This window comes from Euprymna scolopes, chromosome 22, assembly GCF_053919585.1.
Source record: "Euprymna scolopes isolate OS-2025 chromosome 22, ASM5391958v1, whole genome shotgun sequence".
In the NCBI taxonomy this organism is placed as follows: domain Eukaryota; kingdom Metazoa; phylum Mollusca; class Cephalopoda; order Sepiida; family Sepiolidae; genus Euprymna; species Euprymna scolopes.
Window position 1 is genome coordinate 104071568 of NC_136503.1, and position 23154 is coordinate 104094721.

The 23154-nt window shown below is 35.0% G+C and overlaps 1 protein-coding gene across 1 annotated transcript in view; it reads right to left on the reverse strand.

Annotated features, from left to right (window-relative positions):
- The window catches only part of LOC145243588 (uncharacterized), a 55405-nt gene that overhangs the window by 19114 nt on the left and 13137 nt on the right, over nt 1-23154 (reverse strand). The window contains exon 2 of the mRNA XM_080106578.1: nt 5947-6554. Within this exon, the coding sequence (XP_079962704.1) occupies nt 5947-6490 (544 nt within the window). The 5' untranslated portion in view covers nt 6491-6554. The remainder of the gene's footprint in view (nt 1-5946; nt 6555-23154) is intronic.

Consider the following 23154-nt stretch of genomic DNA (forward strand, 5'->3'; position numbering starts at 1 on the left):
CTGCAACGACTGGCAGCAGAGGAGGCTGCAGTTTCTGGCCAAAAGTAATCTCAGTGAGGTAGACATTCACACTATCGTGTTCGCTACTACGTCTTTTTTTTCTGGATGAAGTTCCATAGCCTTTTAAGGAAAACTGCAAGGCAGCAGTAGGATTTGAAGCAAGACCGTCTTAAAATCTTTATAACGAAGGCCACGTTTGAAGTCAGAGTTCCCACCTCTTAGCCTACTTCTACTCCTACTACTACTACTAATAATAATAATAATACTAATAATAATAATACTAATAATAATAATACTAATAATAATAATAATAAAACAAAAGTGTAGATTCAGATTTTTAGTCACCATTACCAAAAAATAAGATTCTACTTTTTTTAGGTGATTACTTCGAAAACTTTGAACAAATTATCGCGACTTACTTTCTTTTTTTTCGCCAATTCGCGATTATAACATTTTGTTGTAAAAGAAATAAAGTTATCATTAGAATTCAACAACCTATGCTAATCTACCAGAAAATAAAAATGTGATTCTTCATTTTTCAAGTGATTATGTGTAAGCGGCCTGAAAAAATAAAGAAAGAAAACAACAACAAGTCGGTTTTGCATATAAAGTTAATGTAAACAGACAGCATTTTAGAGATGTAGTCAATTTTGTTTGTTTTAAAATCTTAGTCATGTTAATGATCTGTTAATGTTAATGTCTGATCAAAATTTAGTATAAAATATGACAATGTGAATAGTCATACAAAACCTGCCTTTTTTCGTAGTACTAACCCTAAGTCTGGGCGGTAATGCGAAAAATAAAGTGATTATGAGTGGTTTTATGACATAGTCAGACTTAAGATTAGTGGTAAAAAATTTAGTTAACTGCCCTAAAAGTTAGAATGGCCCAGAAAAGGGGGATCATTTTATGCTAAACTTATGTGTGCAACTCAACCCACTTTAAATTCTACAATAATTATTTGTTTTCTTTTTCAGTGTGTTCACACATAATCGCCCAAAAAAGTAGAATCTCATTGAGAGGGTAATTTTAAATGTACATATAATTTCTTTTTTATAATTCGATAAATTTCTAAACATCCATACTTTTATTTTATCTCCAGTTTTGATGAACTCATTAGAAGATTTTTATATGTGATTTTCACTTGTGGCAAAAAATAAATAAATACAATACAACATAAGAATATTTCAAAGATGACCACACCAGACAACACAAGACTAGGTTGGCGCCAGAATACTTAAAAATAAAACTTGTCAGGAGTGGCTTAACTCTGAGGGGTAACAGTATTGAATTTTATCACCTAGGTCCTAAAATAAGTGTGAGCATTTCAAATGGTTTCCTAAGGCAATAAAAGTAAGTGAACTCTGGATTATTTACTTTGTTTGCCATAAGTTACCAATGAAATTATTAAATTGGACCCAGAAATCCTGGCTCATGTCTTTTACTTTCATGTTATAATAAATATTCTTCTGATAAAGTGTTTGTTTCTTTATAATTTCTAGGAAAAAAAATAAAAGAATCATTTTGGAATCGAAAATGAGGCTCAAACCCAAAAGTTCCGATTAATTGTCCCTCCCAACTCTAATATATATCTATATATATAAATACCCGTTCACATACACCTTTTACGATAAAGCTAGAACCCAGAATTAGACAGAATCGAGCAATTGCATCGACAACGGACAACGCCAGACCCAAAGTGGGTTTCGATGTACTGCATCTCATCAGTGACGTGCTCCGACATAGGCGCGAACCCAGGTCGTCGCACTCATTAAATGTGTAATACTGACGACCTTACTCTATGGGCCATAGCGCAATCTATTAGCCATGCCTCGATTTTTAATTCTTATATTTTTATCCAGTTCTACATTCTACGATGTGACAAGCAACCCGTCATATACAACCAAGATAGTTTCTGCTGGTATGCAGGCGGCAGATATCACATCTACACATTAACTGAAATTAGCCGACTCCTCAGACACGATTTCGGAACACCCTTATTTGTTGAGGGACATCACGTCCCTACGAAGGATCCCCGCATTTTTCTACACATATTAGACATTAAGAGGAGATTATAGGTTTATATAAATACCCGTTCACATACACGTTTCACGATAAAGCTAGAACCCAGAATCAGACAGAATCGAGCAAGTGGCGTTGTCCGTTGTCGATGCAATTGTTCGATTGTGTCTAATTCTAAGTTCTAGCTTTATCGTAAAAGGTGTATGTGAACGGGTATTTATATAAACCTATAATCTCCTCTTAATGTCTAATATATCTATATATATAAAAATGTAATTCTTGGTTTGTTAGTTATCAATAAAACGATATTTCTATATTACCAATTTAATTGAAATTTTCAGACAGTCTTTCCTTAGAGTCGAGAAATGTTTATTATATTATATGTTATTAAAATAAATTAATATTGCAAATTATAAATTAAATAAAATAAAAATATTTTTCGTAAGTCGTTTCTGTGAGACTGCTTGCTTTTATTTTCAGTAACTTCTGTTTCAACGACTCTTGAATTACAAGATTTTAATCGATAAGTAAAAAAAACATCCCCTATTTTTAAAATTTAAATTCCTTTGTTTATCTTAAATAAATAAAATAAGAACGTTGCTGTTTAATTTTTACGACTTGCCCCAGCGTATTATAAACACCCTAACCTCCCCATGTTAAAAACGGCTTTCGGATTAAACACTACCCCCACAAACCTCAGAAGCCCTTCTTAACATGGGGAGGTTGGGGTGTTTATAATATGCTGGGGCAAGTCGTAAAATTAACAAAGTTGCTATTATTTATTGCGAAAATTGTTTAAAATTTATTTATTTGACAAAAAAATGACATTTTCTACAAACATTTAATAAGAAATACAAATGAACGGTAGTTTTTTTTTTTTTCTGTTGATGTTTCTACATTTAAAATCTTACTTTACTTTTCCTAGCGTTGCCGAGCTGAATGCTGAGAAAATAATTACACAACACTTAAAATTTAATTTATTGTGGATTTATTCAAATAGTCTTTTGGAAAGTAAATATTTAAAATAAAGTGTCACTTATGTTATCGTGCTATTTTTTAAAATAGTATTTCCACATTAAATTAAAATTTTACAATATCTTTTTGTTTATTAAATTGTTAGGTGAAAGTACAGATAACCCGGTCGGTTTCTAATGTGTGGAAAATCTAGCTCCCGAAAAAAAAAAAGGGTACTCTGGATAGTAATAAAAAATTAAAATTGCCAAGGATTTCTCCTCTACTGATCGAGGAAAAAACGGTGAAGTGCAGTTCACCTTCTGTTTCTCTCCCCCTCTCTCTTCCTTTCTCTCTCCATCCATCTTTTCCTTTTTCAATTTATCTTTCTCTCTATATCATCAACTCCATCTCTCTTTGAGCCCCTTTCTCCCTCTATCTCTCTCTCCTTTCCTCTGTCTCACTCCCTCTCTGTTTCTAACTCTCCCCCTATCTCTGTCTATCTATCAATCACTCTATCTCTCTCTATTTCCTTCTCTTTCTCTATTTCCCTCTCACTTTCTCTTTTCTAACTATATATCTTCCTCTCTATCTGTCCATCTCTAATACCTCATCCCGTTTTAGTTTCCTAAATTAATTACAGTGAAAAAGGCATTGTCAAAACATGGATAAATCCTATTTTAGTCACTTAATTTACTTACTGTGAAAATAGAAGTTATTTGGAAATTACTGCAACCTTGAACAGCACCAGGAGTAACTGGTAAAACCTTTCTAATTAAATTGATTTTTGCAGCCATTCGGTGACAAAATGACATAGCCTTAGCCCTTGCGGAATACCTGCGACCTTGCTACCAAGTAGAAGAATTATTTATTCTACTTTGAAACATTCAATTTTTCAAAAATCTCATGTTCGACATCTCCAAAACATCCAGTATGGGGAAAAATATTGCAGAAATGCAAACTTATTGTATAGGATAACTGAACAATGGTACACAAAAAATCACTTGAGGTTCTTGGTCGATCCTTGCAAGATTTGCATGGCAATGTCAGACCATTTGGGAATGCAGTAATATTGCTTGCAGGAGATTTCAGACAAATGTTACCTGTTATTCTTCAATCAACACCAGCAGATGAAATAAATGCTTGCCTCAAATACTCTACTTTTTGGTGCCATGTGAAAACATTAAACTGACCTCAAAATATGCATATTCAGTTGCAAACTGCTCGATCCACACAGAAATTTTTGCATCACTTGTGGGAAATTGGGTACAGAAAAGTGCCAACTGATCCGAGTTAAGGGCAAAATTCTTTAACTCTTAACTTCTGTAATTTTATTACATCAAAAGAAGAGTTGGTTTAAAAGGTTTTTGCAGATATTCAAATTAATTATACGAATTCCACTTGACTGAGTGAATGAGCTATTCGTGCAGTTCAATACAAAGACATTCATGAACTTAACGCTATTCAAATTAAAATTCCAAGTGAGGTAGTCAAACACAAATCCATCGACACTGTTGTGGAAGCAGATAAAGTGGTTAATTATCCATTGCCAGGGATTCCACCGCATGTACTGCAATTGAAAATTGGTGTACTAATTAACATGTTGTAAAATATAAACCAATCCAAGCTTTGCAATGGCACATGGCTTGCAGTAAAAAAAATTAACAAACAATATCATAGAAACAACAATCTTAACAGGACGTTTCACAGATGAATATATCTTCATTCCACGCATTCATATGATTCCACTGGATTCACCATTACACTTTAGGAAATTGCTCTTTCCAATTTTATTGCCGTTTGCAATAACCATCAACAAAGCTCAACAAATCTTTACAATTGTGTGGCTTACAGTTACACACTGACTGTTTTTTCACATATACAATTTATGTTACATGTTCAAGAGTCACCAAACCAAAAAAATCTCTATATCAGCTAAGAAAAACTGTGTACCCATACGAAATGGAAAATTAAACCTATAAGAAACATGCATTTTCTCATTTTGGAACTTTTTCCATTGCGCCAATTTGAACCATAGCAACGCGTGGCAGGGTACAGCTAGTATATATATATATATATATATATATATATATATATATATATTTATTTCTTTATGGAATCATCTTCAGAGGACAAAAAAAAAAAAAATTAAGAAAAAACTGAACCAAGGAAGAAAATTCTAAAAGATAGTCAAGAAATATGCATGTGAAGTCAGAGTCCAAAAGACAACTCCTTCATCTGTTTATTGCACACATTTAATTTTGATTGCCTCCCCATGAGAATAAAGGTAGACACAAGATTAGTTTTTAAATTGGAAAAAAATCCAGTTCCTCAAAACGAGGCAATCTGGATTAGAACAAAAATGAAAACTGCTTCAATCTAGAAAGATTTCTTCTTCACTGACTGAGGACTGAAAAAACTGTTTAATATCATAACAGATACTAAACTTTGCTCCGAGCCAAAAGGCCAATTTTTGGTTTAGAATTAATAGACTGGATTAAGGTTCAGGAGAGAGTATTTAGTTCTCTTCCATTGCAAGAACTATGACACCAGGGTTGGATAGTGGGATTGGGAAGTCAGCGCCTCCAAGGAGGGCATTTTGACCTGCAAAAAGTGTCTGGAAAACCCTGTCGGCATTCCCCGGTAAGGGCACCTCAGGCGATTAGCAATAAATTAACTTTTTCTCCAAGAGAGATAGCAAAGCCTGGGATCGTGGACTTTCTAGAACGTCAGAGAACTATCAGTCCACAGATACCAGGTCATTACAGGAATGGTCTAATCTCTTTCAATTTTGGGGGCCGAGGATAAAATCCCTAGCTGCAGACTGGGTTAGGGATCAGGAGAGATGGATAAAATTTTAGGTTATTTGGCACATCCATAACTATAAAAGTTCGATTTCTATTAATAGATTCTTGTAGGAACAATTATTAGACTGGGAAAATTTTAGGAGAGAATAATGATAGGAAAATTAACCTTTGCCATCAGAATAATCTCGGTCGGAAATGTTTCCAGCATCCAAGTCACTTTCCGTCTGTAGCAGGCCGCTAGCCACTTCTTGGCTGGTCAATGCATCCATCCCCATGATAGCAGGCGTAGAAGAGGATGACGAAGACGGAGAGGCATCGAGCGTTGGTTGTGGTGAAGAATAGAGGAGAGCACTGGACGAAGAGACCCTGTCTGCCGAGGTCACTTCTAAGAGGCTCGGATCGTGGGTCTGCGCGTTGTGAGAAGCTGATGACTCTTGGAGGTGATGGCTTGCTTTTTCGTCATCTATCTGATTAGGGTTGTGGCCGAGATGGATGTGGCACTCTGTGAAGGCTGGCGGCATGATGATCGACTGGTAGGAAGGGGCGGGTTTGTGGGCGGTGGTGGTAGTGGTGATAGTGTTGATGATGGTGGATGGGTGCTCTTTGGTACCGCTCGCCTGGATGTTGTCATTGGTGAATAGAGATGGCAGAAAGGTTGTCCCCGCATGTCTCACACTGGTGACCTCCCGTTTCCTACATGCTGCCATCATATGCACACCTGGCCAGTCATTCTCTGCTCAGCACTGACCTTTTAGGTACCATTTGTTCCAGTTTCTGTTTGAAAAAAAAAATAAAAATAAAATTAAAAAAAAATGAATAAAATTAAAAAAAAATCAAAGATAAACGATAAATCAAAATCAAAAATGAAAAAAAAAACTTATAAATTCAATCAATCAATATAGTAAAAATGTTTTCTTAAATTCTCTTGGCTTGCTTCGTCTAAAATTTTTTTTCAATAATAAGCTGCTTATTTATCAAGATCAAAAGCGCCGGTCAATCACTAGGTGTTAATTGAATTATCTCCCCTTTGCTTTGAATTTCTACAGCTAGATGGCTCTGGCAGTCAATTTTCATATGGGGTAGTATTATTTATCTATCTATCTATCTATCTATCTATATATCTATAAAAGTGAAAATGTCTATCTATGTACACTTCCCTACTAAATAACTTTGTCAATTTTTAGTCTACAGACTCAAGATTTGACATAAGTGTTATTGAGATTTAGGAAAATCTTTTTAATCGGTTTTCAACCAGTAATTTGGCTTTTAACGGGTCAAAGTTCAACGATTTGACCTTTGAGAACTCTACCAATCTCTTCCGCCAATTTCGGTCTAACTTGAAATTTTAAATATAGGTTATTTGGACATGGATCTAACTTTATAATTTGATTTTAATCGTTTTTTTTTTTTTTTTGCTCCCAAGGGTTCAAAGTTCCAAAGATTTTACCTTTGCAGTCTCTAGCAAATTATTAAGACAATTTTGGGTCTAAACATTTGAGATTTTACATAAAGGGTATCCAGACATGCAGGAAGTTTTTTAATCAGTTTTTGGGCAAAAATTTGGCTGCCAAGAGGTCAAAGTTTACAGAGTTGACCTTTACGGACTCTAACAAAATCCTCTGCCAATTTTGGGTCTGAACACTTGAAATTTTAGATGTAAGTTACTTGGACACGGGTCAAACATTTTAATTTGATTTGAGCCCAAAACAATAAAGGTTAAGGGAGTCAAAATTGGGGTCAAAGTTAAAAAAAATTTGACGTCTGCGATCTCTACCAACTTTTCTCTATGGTAGTTAAGGAAGTCTATTATATAGAAAGGCATTACGGTACATATGCACACATTTTAATATATACATATGCACATAAAGTTATGAACAGTACATAGGGCCCGAGCAAAGCCGGGCTGAACTGCTAGTATATATATAATAGTGAAAATGAGAATGTGTGTGAGGACTCTTCTTAACCTATATGCTCAATGAAGTTTTGATCTACAGACTTGAAATTTGGTATATAGGGTATTCAGATATGTGGAAAACTTTTTAATCAGTTTTCATCCAAAAAAATAAGCTGCTAAGGGGTTAAAATTGAAAAATCGTTACTGGAGGGGTGGGGGATTTTTATCTCTTTGTCAACTGTTTCACAAATGCGCATGCATGAATTGTTATTAAGAATAAGTAGGGTTGAAAACACTTTGTAAATATCATGTCAAGCTGGCCTAATGGTTATTGTACTTGACTCACTGTCTTTAGGTTTTGATCTCAGCTCAAGTATTTTTTTTTACTTACTGTTTAGAAAAAACATAATACTCCAAAATCTAGTCTAAAATTGTATCAAAGCAAATTTTCAAGCAACATAATCAGCCAATCAAAGTATCCCATTCAGCTTGTTAGCATACTTATCAACTGACATAATAAATCTGGTGATATTGAATTCTCTGACCTGATAGGTCCTGAACTGTCCTCTAACCTTCAGCCTCTGTCCCATCGATGAAATGTTGCATCCCTCTGCCTGTTTTACAAGTATTTTAATATTGGATGCTCCAACGAACTACAAGCCCTCGTACCCCCTCGATGTAATTTTCCCTAACAAATCCAACAAGCAGCAAAGTCCCACCCCTTCATAGTAGAGATCCCTACATGTAAGAAAGCTTTAACTTTAATAGTTTCTTCCCCAGAACTGCTAGACTTTGGAACTCCCTTCTGAGATTCTACTTTCCCAACTGTACTGACATGCAGAAGTTCAATTGTAATGTGAACAGACATGTTGCTGCTCAACTCCCTATATAGTATTTCTACAACTTATTTTTTTATTTTTTATTACATTTTCACCCCAAACAAGGCACATTGCCACTTTGGTGTAGGGGGCTACTATCAGGGTCAGCAACTATTGGGGCACTATGTAGGGATTTGGGCAGCAAGATGTCGGTTTACATTGCACTTGAACTTCTGCATGTCAGTACAGTTAGGGAAGCAGGATCCTGAAATGGAATTCCAGAGTCTAGCGGTTCTGGGGAAGAAACTACTGGAGTAGAAAGATCTTTTACATCTAGGGATCTCTACTGTGTGGGGGTGGGATTTAGCTGCCTGTCGGGTTTGTCGAGGGTGTCTGCGTCGTGGGGGCACAAGTGCTTGCAGTTCATCAGATGTCCTTGATAGTAACCCCCTACATCAAAATGACACTTTGGGGTGAAAATGGAATTAAAAAAAAAAAAAAAGATGTTGCTATTCTGAATTTGTAACCGTGGGCCGCCATCAGTGGACTGATCCCCTTGCATCAAATAGCAATAACCAAGGTTTTAAGTATAATTCAGATGATTTTAAACCGACGTACATCACAGGAACAAACAAACAAAACAGGAATTAAATAAAAATCCGATGCTACACTTTTTTTACACGCCCATCTTTCCTGGTGTGCACTTTGCTTCTCCTTCAACCACATGGTGTATTTTTCTCTCCTAGTAAAGAAACCCTGTTCATGGAATTTGCGTTTAGATTTAGCCAGTGGATTTAGTGGGTTGGTTGGTTGGTTGGTTGGTTTATGGCATATCAACCCTTTTCGGGTTATTTAATGCCGAATCCAAAGATTTGGAAGAAATTTTTTTTTAATAGAATATATTTGTTGTTTTCACGTCGGTTTCTATTTAACCCATAGTTGGGACCCTAACAGGTACTACCACTCCGGGTCAGAGTGGACCTGGGAGCAATGGTAATTAAAGGGTGACTCCACACTCCCCAAAGCCCACAAGCTGGGGCCTCACCACTGGATATAGTTTAAGGTCATATCCAGGACCCCCATTGAGAGACTTTTACCCTCTGCAGGGGGGCAGTCAGCGTATTCTAATGCCCCACCGACAGGGCCAGGATTTAGTGGGAGAAATTGTTGATAGTGGTTTCAGTTAGATGAGTGCTTTTTTTTTAAAGTTTGGCATGGGAGAGACTATAGATTGAAGCTCAGACAAGCACTTGCTATGAAAATAATGATAGTGGAGAAACCAACTCGCAACATCTCTTCTATAGGAAACAGGTTGCAGGAAAGAGAAAAGGGCATCACCTACTAGAGTGCGATGCCAGTTTTGAACTTTGTCAAAGAAGGATAGAGTCTCCGAGCAGCTCCTGCCAAGATATGGCAACAGTACTCCATTTTAGGACGGATCTGGCTTTTATACAAATAGAGGATTGCGTCGAATGTTAGATGCCTTCTAAAGCAGTAGAATGATGCAACCATTTTTCCAGCAATATTAGCAACAGATTTGATGTAAGTCTTCTATTTCAGGTCAGGAATAAAAGTCAGCCCCAGAAGTTTGTCAAAACAGGGAGTCTCTTTTAGATGAGATCCATTCATATCAATTAGGGCCAAGTGGGGATCAGAGCATTGGTAGTGAAAAGATAAAAACTGGGTTTTATATAAAACCTTGGTATATATATCTCTACAATTATATATATGCAACTTTGTCTGTGTGTGTGTGTGTGTGAGTTCATTCCTTACAGACTCCGAAATCGTTGAACAAATTTTCTTTAAAATTTACAGAACTTTAGTGAATAAGTCTGGGAGTGATCTTAATTAAGTTTTGTCTTAGAATATCCCCGATAATTACCGATAATCGCTAATCGAAACTGTTATTTTAATTCATCTATCATCGGTAAAGCTATTTTTTCCGTGTCATCGCTTAGCAACAATAATAGAACAAAGGGCTGTGAAAATTCTACTGTGGGCAAGTTGATAGCGTGTTTTTTGTTTTACCTGGATCCTCAGGATTTTCTTACAATTATAGTTCAGGCTCGACGTGCAATCACCAGATTAAGCTGAGCTTGTTCAAAAGTTGAAAGTCTAAATCAAAATTTTTTTTTTTTATTAAAAAATAATAATTGTAAAATTATTTTTTGGGTGATGGTAGGGGGTATTTTTTCTGTTTATTTATTTATTTATTCAATTCTATGGCTGAGTGTTTGATCAGCCAATGAAAAAGCACTATTAAAATGGAAGCAGACGACTTTCGAATTGCAAGAAATTGAATGAAAAAAAAAAAAAAAAAAAAAACCCAAAACAAAACCAAATTTAGTTTCAAACTCGAAAACGATAATGACAGGCACGGGAATGAATTTATGTTCTTTAGAAAAAGAAATGCAAACATCGGAGCAGACAATTGTTTATTGTCAAGAGAAGAAACACAAATGAGATACAAGACTGAAATAAAGACCGTGTGTTAAGGATGGTTTCTTGTGGAGATGCAGATAATGGATCTCCTTGCACACAGGATCGTTTTTTTTGCCTGATCCAACTTGTAGATTTCCACAATCATAAAAATCATTTATTTGTGGGCGTACAAAATGGCTACCCTGAAGAACATGCAAAGCAAATGCGGTATTGTTTCAGAGCGCACATATACAGACCGGAAGAACTTTATCAGAGAAATCTGCCAGGAGTATTTCCTTAGGAATCCGCAGCAGATCAGAGGTCCAGGACACAGTTGAAATAGACGAGTCTCTCTTCAACTGAAAGAAATATAACGTTGAGAGATTCCTCGAATCGTTCTGGGTCTTTGGCACCTATGACATCACTGATAAGGAGGGTTTCTTGGTCACTGTACCAACCGGAAATGCTGAGACCCTCCTTCCAATAATAAACAAATATATTCTGCTGAAGACCATGGTCATATCCGATTGTTGGAAGGCTTACAACAAAGTTGGAGGAGAAGGATTCCACCATTTGACTGTGAATCATAGTTTGCATTTTGTAGACCCCGCAATGAAAGCAACAACGACCCACATAAAAAGTATGTAGAAGTTTACTGAAAATTTTCTTTAAAAAGCCCCCAAAAATGTAAGTTTTCTTGAAATAACTGTACTTTCACCTAACGATTTAACCGTTTAAAATAAAATTCAACTTTTCTTAAGAAACACAATATTTGTTGATAAATAAACTAGCATTTCAGCCCAGCGTTGCCCGGGTGTTTGGAATGTGTATGTTGAGCAAAAAAAAAAAAAAACTGGTAGTAGGAAGACAGGCTCGAACCCGTACCGCTAAGGGTGAAAAGAACGGGGTAAAACCTAACGTTTATGCTGTTACGACCACCGACAAACCGGAAGCGACATTTTTTTAAATTAAGGCTAGACAATCTAAAAGAGAGTATAACTTTAAAAAAATATTGGCGAAAAAAGTGACCCCCCCTGTAGAAAAGTGCCTAGTTGAAGGGGAAGATATTAATGTTTTTAGCCAATTTTTCTATATTAGTCGTATGAAAGGTCGAACTTTAAAACGATACTGATCTTGGTAAAATTCGTCACCTCTATTGAAAGTTTAAGGCAGATATGCAAACAGACATACATACATACATTTATGTATTGGTAACTAAAATTTTTTGACCCAAACTGATGAAAAAGCTTGCCCTATCTCTGAATACCCTTTATGTAAAATTTCAAATATTTAGACCAGAAATTGTCTGAGTAATTTGGAAGAGACCGCAGAGGTAATTTTTTTTTAAACTTTGACCCTTATTATGACCTCTTAAAATTTATTGTTTTTGGCTCAAATCAAGTTATTAATTTAGATCCATGTCCAAGGAACCTATATCTAAAATTTCAAGTGCATAGATCCAAAATTGTCGGAGGAGTTTGGTAGATTTCTCAAAGGTCAAATCATTGAACTTTGACCCTTTAATCGCCAAATTTCTGGCCAACAACTGATCACATCGATTTTCCCGAATCTCAGTACCCTGTATATCAAATTTCGAGTCTGTAGACTAAAAATTGACAGAGTTATTGTGTAGGGAAATGTACAGACACATTCACTTTTATAGATATATAGATTGCTTAAAAAAAAATAAGTTAATAAATAATGCAAAATGCAACTTTTCTCAAAAAAAAAAAAATAAAAATATATATATATATATATATATATTCAGTAAATTTATGGTCGGTTTTTGTTATTTTTTATTTATTGTATTTACTGAAACCACCAAAAAACGCATCAAAGCACAGAAATTAGGAACCCGTGACTTGTGGAAAATCTACAACAGTGTAGTAAATAATGGGCAATCAACAATTCCCCCACTAGCCAACAATCATAAGGTTGTTTGCTCAGCAACCGAGAAGGCTAACATGCTTGCCAGTCGGTTTGACTCCAACTCCACACTGGACCCTGCTAACTACCCCCTCTCTGACTTCCCTTTGCGGACAGACGCCACACTAGACAATCTGGAAATCACCCCTTCTCAGGTGCATGCTATCATAAAAAACCTTGACACTGCAAAAGCATGTGGACCTGATCTCATCCTGGCTGTGCTATTAAAAAAGTGCGCCGCCGAAGTAGGTCCAGTTCTCTCCAAACTTTACAACAAATGCCTTAATGAATCTTGCTTTCCGGACTGCTGGAAAACTGCTTCTGTAGTACCAGTTTTCAAGAATTCTGACAAAAGAACTGACCCATTAAATTATCGCCTTATTAGCCTCCTCCCACTTGTCGCCAAAATATTTGAGGCCATAATTAACCAAGCTCTAGTCCATCACCTTACAGATGCTAAACTTCTGACTGACCAGCAATATGGATTTAGGCAAGCCCGTTCTACAGTAGACATCCTAACTGTAATCTCAGAACGTATATACAATTCACTTGACAAAGCAGGGGAGGGCAGAGCGGTAGCTCTAGATATATCTAAGGCTTTTAACAGGGTATGGCATGAAGGTCTTCTCAGGAAAATCAGATCATACGGTATCACTGGAAGAATACTTAACATAATTAAATCCTTCTTAGATAAGAGAAAAATCCAGGTTGTCCTCGATGTTCGTACATCTAAACAATATGATATAAATGCGGGAGTGCCTCAAGGGTTTATCCTTGGACCTCTATTATTCCTAATATTCATAAATGACCTCCCTGACAAAGTTATCTGCGAGATGGGTGTTAAAGAGCATCTCTCCTCTCTCTCTCTCTCTGGCTCTTTCATACTCTCTCTATTTTCTCTCTCTGTGTCTCTATTAGATAGTAGATCGAGAGAGAGAGGGAGAGGGTGGAAGGAGGTCAGAGAGATATTTTTGTAGTTAATCCACGTTGCAGGAAGTGACGTTTCATCTAACCGGATGTCATGTGATGCTACGTGGCAAGGTTGGTGAAACGTTGAGTCTCTCAGAAAATGCCGAGCCGAGCAGAAGTCTAAAATGGTTCTCTCCTAAGTAAGGGGGAGATGTGCGCCCCAGACGTGGGACGTGGTAGGTACCCACAGTGGAGACCATCGATGGCGACATCTGCAGATCATGCCTGGGAGAATAAAAGGTTGAAAACCCAACATCTGTCTTCATCTTGTGTATTCCGGCGAAAACAGCAAGAGAGCTCCACCCAGTTGAAGACTCTCCCAGAGCAGCGGAACCAGGTATGAACTTCTATATATAAACACATACATCCACAACAAGTGTCCTAACGACTAGACAAACGGTTTAAGGGATCTTGGGTCCCGAACCCTCGTCTCTTAACACTTGTAATCTCTCTCTCTCTCTCATCGTCGTAAACTTCTTCTCTTCATTAGTAAAATGGACACGTCATCACCAGGGTACCAGTATCCCTCAAGTAAAGTGTAAAAGTCCAAATCCGTTTCTTCTCCCTCCGTTATGTAACATGGGTACATATGCTGATGACACCACACCCTATAACAGGCATGACAGGAAAACAAATGAACACATATCTAAAGAAATGGCAGAAACACTAGAGGATGACCTCTGATCTGTAGTGGAATGGGGACAAAAATGGATGGTCACATTCAATGCTGCCAAGACTAAACTTGTTTCCTTCAATAATTACAAGAAACCTTCTCTACCATCAATAGCAATGGCCAATGACTCTTTATCTGAAAGTACATCTTTTAAACTCCTCAGCCTAACGTTCACAGGAAACATGAGTTGGAACAATTACATTGAGAGCATTGCCAGGACCGCTGTGAAGAAGGTAGGTTCTCTCTACCATGCTAGAAAGCTACTAACGCCTGAAGGTAAGGTCACCATTCGCCAAAAAAGAGAGTCGCCAACCTGATAGGTCCTGAACTGTCATCTAAGCTTCAGCCTCTGTTCCATCGAAGAAATGTTGCATCCTTCTGCCTGTTCTACAAGTACTTTAACGGTGAATGCTCTGACGAACTGCAAGCACTTGTACTCCCCTTGACGTAAATACCCCCGACAAACCCGACAAGCAGCAAAATCCCACCCCTTCGCAGTTGAGATCCCTAGATGTAAGAAAGCCTTCTACTCCAGTAGTTTCTTACCCCAGAACTGCTAGACTTTGGAATTCCCTTCCGGGTCTCTGCTTTCCATATTGTACTGACATGCAGAAGTTCAAGTGTAACGTGAACCGACATCTTGCTGCCCAACTCCCTACATAGTGCCCTTGATGCTTATGTCCCTGATAGTAGCCCCCTACATCAAAGTGGCAATATGCCTTGTTTGGGGTGAAAATGTAATTAAAAAAAATAAAATAAAAAAAAATTGTACTTGTATTTTTTTTGGTTTGTTTGTTTTGAAGTTCGTCTGATTGACAGTTTTGATTGTCAAATTCTGCAAAAGCATTATTTCTTCTGACCACGTGCTGCATTTTTTTCTCCTCACGCACACTTCCTAATTTGCATATGAACTTTTTTCGGCTACTGCTGCTGATAATCTCTTCACAAGCCAGCTATCCTTTGCTGTTGCTGATATTTTCCCACGCACTCATATGCCCTATGTTAAAAAAATTCATCAAATCATCTTTTACTGCCATAATAACTGGAATGATGGGGATCTTCCTAAGATTCCAATTTCTTTTAATGTCATGGTAAAATCCTATCATTACCACATTGTGACTTGAACAGTCCCGTGGAATCGATGGGCAAAGAACACTTTAGGTATGTATTAAATTCACCAAATCATCTTTTACTGCCATAATTTAGCAAAAAAAAGCCTGAATATAAGCTGAAACCAATAGCATGGCAAATTGATTTCGTGCATCAAGCAGAGTACCAGACGAAGAGACCCTGTAGTAAAGGTCCCGCACTATCAATCAGGCTACAACCTCTGTCCCATCTGTTTTACAAATACTTTAATGGAATGTACTTTGATGAACTCCTAGCACTTGTGTCCCCCCATCCTTGACATACATACTCCCGACTAACCTGACAACCAGCAAAATACACCCCTTCTCATATAGAGATCAAATGTTAGCCCCAGGAAAAAGGGGGGGGGCTTAATTTCTGAGAACTTCGACAAGTAAAATGAAACACTGAAAATCTATCTATATAATACTAAAAGTCTATGGATCTTGTATGTTTGCAATCAGATTTCCGGTTTTCAACATCCGGTTGCGCATGCGTAAATAGCAACGTCTTCAATCCGTTATTCCAATTCCGGAATTTTTATATCGCTTTTAATACAAACAATTTCATTTAATTTGATCAAATAGTTATTTATATATACAAATAATACATAGATTCATAGATAATTATAATATATATTATAAAATCTATTTATCTATGAATCTATTAATAATATGAAATATTACCCTATACAATTTATGGAAAGAAAACACCTCTCACTTTCCCTCTAATAGATTTCAACACTCCTACTCCCTCTGTTTTCGTTACGTACCCGAGAAATAGTTACGTGTATGTGTGAGAGAGAGAAAAAGGGAGCGATGTAAAACTGGATAGAGTTATCCCCCTTAACTAATGCAGACCTTTTTACTAGAGGGCGTTATTACAAAAAAATTTCTTTTTCTTCTTCCCATGTTTTTTAAAGTCGTCTGCTTACATTTCCAAACGGAAAGCTGAATCGGTAAATGCACACATTTCTATTACATTAAATAGTGTTTTCCTTTACACAATGGGTACTGAATGTTTGCTTAAATTAAATGAAAAAAGTTACATTTTATTTTCATTTTCTATTTAAAAAGCCATTATTAACATGTGGAGAGTGTTTTTTTTATTATTCTGTACTTTCAACTAACAATTTCATTTAAAAGATGATATATCAAAATTTGAATTTAACTATAATAAGGATTATGATACCTGTTCAGTGCACATTTACCTATAAGTATGACCAACCACTTATAATTCAGTAACTGTAATTTAAAAAAAAATAACAATTATAATAAACAGAACGACTCATAGAAATCTATCTATATTCTTTTTTTATTTTAATATACTTTCATAGAAATGCTTCTGTTATGTAAAAAAAAACCATTTTCTTTATGCCACAAGTGTCACGCTCATACATGAATTCCATAGCTAATATAACGTACTGACCCAACGGGTCATGGGTGGTCTAGTATAACTATATAAATCGAATTTGTTCCACAGGTCTGAATCTCCTAAATATCAAGTTTCACGTGCACACACATATGATTATATATAGATTTACGTTTTTTAATTTTTTTTCTAAACTTGTTTTCATTGTTTTGCAATCTGGTACCAGGTTATACTGATTGTTTTGTTTTTTTTTGTTTTTTTTTTGTTGGGTGTTGGGTATGTAAGCGTTTTTGGTGATTGGTTATTGTAAGACTGATGTATTAGTAATTTATATAATTTTTTTGCTGAGGTAATTACTCATTCAATCGACATATAAAATTCATAACTTACATTTGTCATATTTATTGCTTTTCTTTGTGCTACGTGAAATGTATAAATCATTATAGCGGTGGTAAACCATATTTTTTATAACTTAATTTCTGTGAAGAGTGGAGGAGGTTATGCTTTGGAGGATAGAATTTTAAGATAACATACTACACTTTGATCTTAACAAAAAAAAGGCTGGATTTGTTTATCTGTTATGATCTATAGAGGGAACCAAGTTCTTGAAAAAGGGGCACTCTGGTCCGTATTAAAAAAATTTCCCCCACTCTTTATCTGTGCCTAAATCAAAACGTGGATTCCATGAACAAAGCTTCTTTCTTAGAACTGCACGCCTGTGGAACTCTCTTCTGTCTGCCTGCTTCCCACCTGACTACAACTTGGATGTGTTCAAGTCCAACATTAACAAATTCCTAATGAACCGCCCCCTTAAGTAAACACTTCATCAAATCTCCACACTAACGTAATGTACTTGCAATAACCCTTATCAATTCTTAGCACTGGTTAAGCTGAGGGATTTTTTTTTTGTAAGTTTTTAAATCTTGCCTGGTGCCTTTATTTTTCATTATTTTGTTACTCGAATTCTTATAAATCTAATTCCAAACACAGAAATATTAATCTTTAAAGTCATTTTTAATTTCAAAAACTAATGGAAAATAAAATTGCTTAGTGATCAAGTAAGACACTTTATGTTAATTTAATCTTATAATTTAATCTTAGCTCTTTATGAAAAAAAAAGTCACAGTGGTTGCATCACTGCTGTGGTAGAAAATAAGTTTCCCTTAGCATATAAGGTACTTATAATTCTCAAATATAAAAATGGAAGATGTAGATGATGACAAATTTGAAATTTGCAGAGAAAATTCAGACAACGAATCTAATTCCTCAGTGTTGGAATGTTACCGAGAGATGGAAGTTATATGGAAGTTAGTAGTGGGGTTTCTCATGGTCCAATTTACAAATGAAGTAGATTAGTGCAAAGTATAAGTCGTAAGTCAATGAACATAAATCATAAGGTCAAACCGTACTATGATAAAAAGGAGAAAATACAACTAAGTCAGGGCACTTTGGGTCAGGTGTCAACCATAATTGTCTCAAATAATTTCACCAAAAGGGACTGAGCTGTTAAGAGAAAAAAATTGCGCCACAAGAAAATGTGTAGTTAAGAGACAAATAAGTCGTACAACTATGCAAGAGGTTATACTAATTAGTTTAGTCAAAGATTTCGGAGAGGAAGTTTTAACCAAAAGAAAGCTAATTGGGCATGATTATATAAATCCAAAGAGTAGTTGCAGCGTGCTTTATGATATTTATGCCATCTTTGATTTTTATCCCATTTATACATATATATATATATATATATTCCTTTTTAATTGATAGAAAGCACTTGAGAAAAATATGGCCGAACAACAACTTTTGGGCACCATTCTATATAATATGCCTGCTGAAATTAAAAAGACTGCTCTGTCTAATGCTGTCAAAATATACAAATATATATATATATATATATATATATATATATATATATATATATATCAGTGATGATTAATGATGTACTGATTATCAAATTGGCCAATTACTAATTAATCAACCTTTGATAATCGACCGATTACCGATTAATCGGTCAATTAATAAATAAATTTTTTAATGTTGATTTATCAGCAAATTTTGTTGTCAAAAATGATACTAATATTAATTCTATAGTAAACGAAGACAAATTTTGTTTGCCAGTGAAAATTTATTGGAGATACATGCATTGTCTACACCATATTATCAAATAACAGGTATGACGTGCTGTTAACATGTAGACTTTTACAACTGCACTGAATTTGAGGCAAATGTCGAATTAACATTTTTTTTTTTTTACTTTAAATCACTGTCAAAAAAATTATATTGCAGTTTTCACGTTGAGGAATTGTACAGTATATTGCGATGATGTGCAAACCGAAAATAAAGCATTCTTCATCAATCATACTCTTGTTCCTCATTTTTGAACTCTTACTAGCATTACATATATATTTTTATGGTTTAGGTAATGTATATTTTATTGAGATAAAATATTAGTTAGATATGTGATTTCAATATGTAAAAAATTAACGAAATATTGAGAACAACCTTCAACCATTATGGCAACCAGTTTCTGTTGGAAATATTTTGATATCAATCCCAAGAATAAGAATACTTGTTTGAAAGTTATGTCAAACCATCACACCAAAGGGTGGCAAATCAACAAACACTTTTACGACGACTAATATGTTAAACCATCTTAGAAATGTTCATTCGAAAGAAGCAAAAGTTGCAGAAATAGAAACAAAATGAATATTCAGGGACAGACATTCCAGGAACAAGTGGCAGCAACTACGAACCTCCAACTTAACACCAAACTATTATAGAATCAATATTGGCCAAAAAGAAAATTTGGGATATTAATGATCACAGGTCATAAGAGATCCATTATCTGATAAGAGAAATGATTGCTGTATATGTTCAACCATATTTTGTAACATCTGACATTGGATTAAATAGGCTTATTGCAACACTTTGTTCAAATTACAGTATTCCATCACAAAAGTATTTCACTGTAAAATAATTTATAAAAGTAAAACAAAAATTCAACAGTTTTCTTGCTAAAATTATCATTTTATGAACTACAGACATTTAGATAGCTACAACAGATAATGCTCCCTTTCTGAGTTTGACAGGTCATTGGTTTTTAAAATACGTTAAACAGTCCAGAGATGTGCTTAGAGTTGTTCCATCCCCTGGAGCACACACAGGTGCAATAATAAGTGAAGATTGATTGATTGATTGATTGATTGATTGGTTTTACGGCATATCAACCTATGTGGTCATTTAATGCCGGAGTCCTTTTTTTTTTCTTTTTTTTTTAAAACTATTTTTTATTGGGGGGGGGGCTTTTTCAGCCTTTCCTCCCTTTTCTTATAAAATTGAACGAAGAAATTAAATGTTGTATTTATACATGGATGTATATATTTGGGTGACTTTAAATTTCCTTAAATTTTCTTATATAAATTTACTTTCCTTAGGTATGCTAGAATATTTGTTGAGTTGACCTTTTCAAAAAGGTCCTCCATATTGCTTTCTGTATAATATAATTTTCTAGTTGGGGCGAGGTCATCACACCCAACTAGGATATGTTTTACTGTGAGTGTCTCTTGGCATGGGATGCACTCTGGCGCCGATTCTCCATTTAATATATAGAGTAATAAGTGAAGAATTGCACAATGTTCTGGATGAGTATAAAATCTTCAATAAAGTTTTCTTAGTCTTGCGGGATTCGGAAACAAATATGGTTGCTGGTGTCAGTGAATGTGATTTAGAATAACTATCATACATTGTAACTCAGGCTGTGTAGACAACCATTACATCGAACAGAAATATGGTTCCTCACTTTAACTGTTTTCTATTATCAATTAGCGAATTAACTGAAATACAGGATCAGCTAAATTTGGAAAAACAAACTCATTCAAGATGTGACCAAATGGTGGAATTCAACATATTATATGCTAAAAATAAATTAAGAACAACGAAAAGCTCTTGTAATGTGTGCTGTTTGATAAGATTCCTACCTTAACAACTTACCAATGGGGACTTGTTTAAAAACATATCTAGTTCCTGAGTCCATTTGAAGAAATCACCAAAGAAGCAAGTCACAGAACTTTAATATCAGTGATAATACCTACAAATTTAGCTTTGAAGTTATTTCTGTCAAAAGCTGTCCAATCTAATTCTGATATTTCTGAATTTAGTGGAATCCTTACCATTGTTGAACAATTCAGATATATCAATAGAAACAAAATTTTCATCCTAGTTAAATGATAAAAATTTGCGTATGTCTACTTTGCTAGATTTATGGTTCAAATATAAATTTTAAAAGATTGGCATAGAAAACATATTTAGAATTGGATTCTGACATCTACTTTCCACTGATGATAATGAAGCAGAATCAGCAGGATACACTATCCTGCTGAGGGTGAAGAAGCACGAACACGTGTAAATTACAATATGGAAACTTTGAAACCAACTGACAAAAAAAAAAAAATCAGTAAAAATGTCACAAAAGATGCTTTCATAACTCTTTTTAAAAGAAGACAATAGAAAGTAAAAGTGCAATTATTTCTGATTCAATTTCGGCCTTCATTTTTGAGGTGTGAAAAGAGAACATTGCATCATTTATAATATCACAATTGCACTGATGGACAATTTTTAGAGTATCATCAAATAAAACTGAATTAAATGACAGTAAATATGAACATTCAATATAATTCTATACATAATGATTATTATGCCTATTTTTAAACAATTCCAACTGCAACTTACTTCATTATAAGTCGATAAAATTGCTGATATGCTCAATTTTGGTGGTGAAAAAGTACCAAATATCATAAACATATACTAATTTCAAAATCACATCACAAAACTATTAAAAGATACAGATCTGGAGTATTGCATGCCTAATCAATACACATTGTAGAATGCCGTATCTTAATGTCAGCTCTTTACACCATGTACTCGATGTACTTCTTAAATAGTATCCTTTTTTTTTTCACTACTTATCAAGGCCAAGAGGCCACTCAAGGATAAGGGTTAAAGAGTGTACAGTAGACATTGGACAATATAGTAATCATTAGTAATGAAAATTTGGTAAATTTGATAACTTATATAGAACGGCTCATCAAGAACTTATTTACGTTAGACTTGAACACAACCATATTGTAGTCAGCCGGAAAGCAGGAAAACGGAAGACAATTCCACAGGCGTGCAGTTCTATCCTCAAGCAAATGTAATAATTTTATGTAGTGTTTTTCACTTTGTTTATCATGGCGATGTAATTAAGTAAACGTACACGTTCAACATCAATTTAATTTTAATAAAAAGTAAGAACTGCATGTTATCAACGAGGTTTTATACAATTGATATTTTTTTGCAATTCTGTTGAATTTTTCACTTGACACTGATTACATTCGTCCATTTGACGTGGTTCCCTCAACCCCTTCCCCAGTCAAACATACATAGAGAAAAAAACTTCAGTGATACTTCTTCAATGCTTGTGGCATAAATCACTTGTATTGTTGAATTCTTAAGTGAAAGTACAGACCAGTTAGAAAAACATCGTCTCCTCCACATGTTAAAAAATGGGTTTCCAAAAATGTACTCTGCATAAGTACTATTGTTTTTTTTTTTGTTTTAATATCTTTATGTTATTGGCTTTGTTCAAGTTAACGCTGTGATTATTTATAAATGATTTATTTCCGGTTGATGCAGACCATTTTGGTTTACATTGAATGCCCAGAAAAGGTCCCTTCTGATTAATGTTTACCAGTTTTAAAATAAGTAAACGAACTTGGCTGTTTTTCAGAATAACAGAATATTTTTGGATGTGGTAAACATAAATCAGAAAGGACTTTTTCATGGCATATATGCGAAGCAGAATGGTTCGCACAAACGGGGATTTTTTAATGAGAGATTCGTTCATTTTTTTCATACAATAATTTGGGATGCTATAAGATTCCCACCTTAACAATTTTCCAATGGGGACTTGTTCAAAAAATTGTCCAGTTAAAGAAATCACCAAAGAAGCAAGTCACAGAACTTCAACCATATCGATGATAATACCTACAATTTTAGCTTTGAGGTTATTTCTTTCAAAAGCTGTCCAATCTGATTCTGATATTTCTGACTTTAGTAGAATCCTTACCATTGTTGAACAATTCAATGAATCAATGGAAACAAGATTTTCATCCTATCTAGATGATAGAAAATTGTGTCTAC